Genomic DNA, 6,000 nt, shown 5'->3' with positions numbered 1-6,000 from the left:
TCTCTCTCCATCCCTTAAACTCCCATTCTGTCAGCTTTTCAGTGCTCAGAAATGGACTAGTTAAGATAGCAGTGAGGAAAAAAAGAACAAAATAACCATATTTTATTGTGTAGGTCAGTAGATTTGAGATGGAAGTACTAAAAGGTAAGTATACATGGACCCCCAAGCACACAGTTCTCTTTTCACAGTTGCACTTAAGGATTGTACTTCAGATGTGGTGACACAGCTATCTTCCCCCCCTGCCCCTTAAAATTAGAACCTAATCTGCCACAAAACTACATGAAATAAAACAGACTGAGAAATAGACTTGAGAATGGCTGTTGTTTACAAAGAAGGTAATTTACAGTATACAATTACTGATAAGGTAGAACAAGAATTCAAACCTGGACTGCATTACAAAGCATTTCTTCAAACATCCATTTTGGATTATTGCTGTAAGGTACTAACTGGTCTGTTCTAGACTAATTTACAGACATTCATAAAATAGTGAAAAATCCATGCTTTAAAACCTGGGACATTTCATGCCTTTGTGCTAACAGAACAGGAGGATGAAGTGATTGGCAGTTTTCAATGTAGATTAGTAGCATTTAGAGGTTTTTTTCTGGCTTGCTAACTGATTCTTCGTATTTTTTCTCCTTCTTTTCAGGTGATTTTTTATCTTCAGGTGTAGTCCATGGAGGGCTGTGAAACTTCTGTAGAGGTAAAAACATAGTACAGAATCTGTATAGAATACATATATCCATAAGCAAAAATAAAAAAATGCATGTTAAAATAAAAATTAAAATTCCATGGCATAGAAAAACATATAGAATACATATAAACATAAACAGAAATTAAAAAAGGTATGTTAAAATTCTATGGCAATGGAATTGTCCCTAGAAAAGGGTCCTGATCTCTAGTAAAGAAAGCATAATTATTAATTATGCTTTCTTTAGTGCAAAACCATACAAGTCTTATGCTGCATACAGCTTCATATCAATGCATATATATATATGTGTGTGTGTGTGTATATATATATATACACACATATACATATATACATATGTATATATATATACACATATATATATTTATATGTATATATATATATACACACACATATATATATTAAAAAATATATATGTATATGTGTTTATATATATATATATATATGTATATATATATATATATATGTATTTAATATTTAATTATTTTGCAAATCTCCCCCTACCCCTGCTTCCAGGGCTACAGACATCACACTACCAAATTAAGTAATTTGACTACTAATTCATTTGACTACAAGCCCTTAATATATTGAATAGTTTGCAACTTGTTACCAGCCAGAAAACATTTTGAACAGATGAACTTGGTGAAGAATGTGCAAGTATACTTCAAGTAACTGCATTTCACAGGACCTTTGAGTACAGCCCCACCAATTACTCCGACAGGGAATACCTGAAAGCTTGTGCCTGTTTCTGCTGCCTTCAAACGAGGTGTTGAATCATTACGATTGCCCAAACATGTCTTGGCAACCTGGCAATAGAAATAAAAACCCACCGTGTCTTCTGTTAAGCCTACTTGATGAAATGGAACAAAGTTTTCATAGCTGAGCTTATCCCAGACTCCCATCAGCCCTGTAATAATCTTCAACAAGACAGTCCTGTGACAGCCAGTTTAACAGCTTATCCAGCTTTTTTACTTTATATTTAAATCTCATCACCAACAGTGAAGTTTACCCCTACAAGTGGTCCTAGGGAACAGAAAATTAATTACAAGTGTCTCTTATGGGTGAAGAAATAGTACCAAACAGTAGAAAATCAGCATACAGTTAGAACTCCTCTATTACTATTCTCTTGTCTAAACTCTGGATCTCTTGGGTATAAGAATCCCTGAAGAGGAATATAAAATCACTGAATGGTGAAGTCAGATGATTCTCAAGGTTCTCATTTACAGAATCAAATTTACTTTAAGGATTTTATTCGTTTGAAATTTTGTTGTAAAAATGGCTAATTTTTTTCTCTTGTTACACCCTTTGGACAACAATTGGAGACTGCAATGTGATCAAAGCTCTGAAACTGAAACTGTTTTCAGAAAATAAAGCAAAATGCTGTAGTTGCTTAGAAATGTGTGCAATTTTGTCTCCAATACTGAATGTCCTTTGTCATTGAATGAATAATGAACATATAGTGTTTGTTTACTGCAGGAAATTAAGGCAGTAAATAAAAGCACTATCACTTCTATTTATCAGAAAAGATTCTATAAGGACAAAACAAAAAATCTAATATGACAACAGAGAACCAAGAATAATTTTATCAATTCTTTGATGTTTTGGCAATACCAAATAGGTGCTTTAAAATGATATGTTACATGCATAAGAATTATTTGACATGAAAAGGGAATGAAGTAAATCATGGTGTAAAAGCCAAAATTTTGGGAAAATAGAAAAAAGGAAGGATTACAGGGGAAAAGCTCTGCAGAACTCTGGTTCTGCACAGAGACTTTCAGGAGTCAGACAAAGGAAAAAAATCTCTGGATAAGGCCAAGAAAAAGCAGTATTAAAAAGATGCCTCTAATAAAATACAAATAAACTAAAGAATGGAAACTTTTACAACAATATTTAAATTACTGAAATTAGTATTTTTTTTTGTTTTGGGGGAATTTCAGCTTCTGTATCACAGGATATTCTACCCACTTCTGGCTATTTCTGGTCCTATAACAAACTTCATTACAGATAAATATCAGCAGTGTCTAATTTCCAAATTTGCTACTCTGTATCCCATTTGTCAATACATTTTCATTTCTATTTGTTCTAATGCAAACTAGACTAATTACTGTGAACAGACATAAATCCCATAAATATAAAATTGCAGAAAGACCACAAATTTAAGCTGGAGATGCTTAGCCACACACTTAAAAACACCAGTTGGAACCAGCAACCAACCATTTTGCTTTATTTTTTGCCTCAGTAAGATTGCATGTTCTTCTCTAGTTAGTCTTCACTACCTTAATTTTTCCAAAATATTAATCACATTTTATTTATCAGAGACACAGTAAAAGGATCTTTGTAAAGTTCTGAGAAAGGATTGCTGAAATATTAGGTTTCTAAGCAACAGAGGTTTTAAGTAAATCATCAGGAATTTTTCTTAAAAATGCTGCATTAAAACCTTAACCATCCAACCTTAATCTTCCTTCATTTGAAGTTATGCAGCTGCAAACACTTCAGAAAAAATTATGCACAGCCAAGTAATGAAAAACCACAATTCAAACTCTTCCGAAGTGTTGAATTTTCTCCAAGTGAGTGTAGAAATTGCAGCTTTGCATTACTGAAGTAATATGATCCTTTGGGGAAATAAACTCCTTCCAGCTCTTTCAGAACTTCAAGGTTCTGAAATTATTGGCATTCTTCTTTAATGCCAATATATGAAGGCTAACTGTGGAAAGAGACATTTTCTGTTCACCTCTCAAAGCTAATAATTTGAATTCTTCCTTGTGTCTGTCTTCCTCTCTATGTTAATGTGAGATGATGATGATGATGATGCAGTAAAAGGTTGCAAGACCAATCTCATCACCTGCACTATTTTAATGTCCATTTTAGCCTGTGTTAAGAGGGACAGTGTGTACATCTGCTGACTGACTAGACAGTTGGAAATACCAGTTGCCAGAAATACAAAAAACCAGCCACCAGCTAATCTAAATAACTAAAACCTTGATTTTATGGAAAAGTGAATTTTTAAGTGTCTTTCATCACAGTACTTGATACAGAAATTAAATACTCTTTTGATTTTTGAAATGTATTAACAGTTTTTTTTTTCTTTCTCTTTTAATGAATTCACTTCTGTAAAAAGAGCTCTTTAAACTTTCTGACACAAGTATTTAGCCTCAATTATTGCAGTCTCTACTGAAAGTATTCTACATTTCATCAAGCCTTACACAACTTTTCCAAGGAATAACTAACCTTTACTCAAAATCTAAATGGAGTTCACTCCAACTTCATCATTTTACATGTGTTTCCTTTCCTCTCCTCCTTCAAATTTTATTAACAGCTGAAGTTTCCTTTATTTTAGATATTAAGAAATGTGCAACAGCAAAGCAGGCACTCTTATTGATATATAATTTCTTCTTGTTCTGTAGAGGAGGTGGCAGAAGGGAGGTAACTCATAACTGAACAAACTTATAACACCTTTGTAATAAATGGATAATTATTGTATACTAAATTATATAATTTTTTTTTTTCCAGAATTTTCTTCACACTGTCATGATCACTAACAGCAATTTACTCAGTCACCTACACAGGATTTTTTTAAATCTTAAGATATAACAATATATTCACTATATATTGAATACTTTATATATATCTATATCTCTCTATATAGATATATATATATAGATATATTTCACCTGCAAATTAGTCAGAGTAGCACTATACTTTTTGAACTATTGAGCAGAAAATCCTCAACAGTCAGAGCAGACTCTCACAACAAAATTTGTCTCACTCATTTTTTCTGCTTTTTTTTCCTGTTCTATTTGTATCTTTATAATTGCATGCATTTGCAATTGCAATTGCAATCCATGCATTTGAGATTTCTGTTAAGGGCTCAAACCATGCTGTTTGACTGAGTAAAAGCAGCAGATTTTGCTTTCTGTCAGAGCTGTCATGGGAAAACCACAGCTCACAGCTTTTCTAGACTGGCAGTGAACATCACATCCTTTCAACTGTTCTACTGTCATGTCTTACACCTCCCCAAAGGCTTTGCTTTGTTAAACAAAGCACCTGTGAAGGCTGTACCTGATTATTATTATAATATTGTACCTGATTAATATAATAATTTATTTATTATAGACATAAATAAATTAGTAATAAATATAATGGCATGTAAACAAGGGGTTTGCATCTCACTATACTGCAGGCAATATACTGCAATATCTCAATATACTGCAACCTGGAACAAACAAAGTTTTGACTTGGTTAAACATCAAATGACACTTCCCACCACTGCTCTTCCTGCAACAGCTCTACCAGTTCCATTAAGCAGGTTTTAATAGAAACCTGGATAATATATATGCACAGATTGACAGCAAAGAGCATTTGCTCCTCAGCCCTTTAATGCAGAGCACAGTGGGCTTGTAAAAAATACCATCCTGAATAGGAGAGGTCCCACTGACAGTCACCTAAAGCTTTCATGTTTTATACAACCCAGATTAGGCTTTGTTTTACAGGTGAGCTAATCTTACATCTTGAGAGTCACACTCCTGGGTGCTTTGATTTTCTTCCTTTTTCAAGGCCACATGAAAATTCTCTTTCTCTGCTGAGACGTTTTGCCAGACCTGAAAAACAAAAATATAAAATAATAACTAAAAAATTTAATACAATTTTGATAAAATATCAAATAAGTCACACCTGAAAATTCAGGACAACAATGAATAACCAAGAGGTCATATACTGAAAACTTTATATATACAAATTTTATACAGGGAAGTTAAAACTTCAGACAACAGTTTTGAAACCTTTCCATGTCACTTACACTGCATTGAATTACTAAATAACAGAAATGAAGATCAGAAATTATCAACAGGACAGGCCAAACTAAGCAGGTCACTATTTACAATTTAACATAAATCATGAAAAATAGTTCAATGCATAGTTGAAATAAAATAGTTCAAATAATCTCCAGTCAACAGCTCTCCAATGAGGATTTGTTAGTTTTATAGAACAACTATAAGGAAGGAGTAATGTGGAGATAAACAAATTTTAAAAATCAATATAATGGTTTTGTTAAATAATAAATGTGATTTGATACCTGTATGGAGTGACCTGTCTGTTTGGACTGAAAGAAATCACAGTTCTTCAAACCTGAATTTCTTCCCATAGAATAAAAGAAGCATATGTTCAATAAATAATAAAACCTATGTTCACTTGATTTCTTGAGTACCTGACACATTGAAATTCCATGGGATGCCAGCAGAACCAGACAGCTTTAAGCTCTACTAACTGAGGGGAATAAATGCCTATGCACAGTACTT

General features: G+C 33.0%; 1 protein-coding gene across 1 annotated transcript in view; it reads right to left on the bottom strand.

Moving 5' to 3' along the window:
• Window positions 1–351: 351 nt before the first annotated feature.
• Window positions 352–6,000, bottom strand: part of LUZP2 (leucine zipper protein 2) — a 125,010-nt gene continuing 119,361 nt past the window's right edge. Inside the window, exons 10-12 of the mRNA XM_050975281.1 lie at window positions 5,212–5,304; window positions 1,435–1,512; window positions 352–692 (exon numbers count right to left, since the gene is read on the bottom strand). Of these exons, the coding sequence (XP_050831238.1) occupies window positions 588–692; window positions 1,435–1,512; window positions 5,212–5,304 (276 nt within the window). The 3' untranslated portion in view covers window positions 352–587. The remainder of the gene's footprint in view (window positions 693–1,434; window positions 1,513–5,211; window positions 5,305–6,000) is intronic.

Source organism: Serinus canaria, chromosome 5 (genome assembly GCF_022539315.1).
Source record: "Serinus canaria isolate serCan28SL12 chromosome 5, serCan2020, whole genome shotgun sequence".
Taxonomy (NCBI): Eukaryota; Metazoa; Chordata; class Aves; order Passeriformes; family Fringillidae; genus Serinus; species Serinus canaria.
Note: the sequence above shows the minus strand (reverse complement) of the source record. Positions and strands in the feature narration are given on the sequence as shown.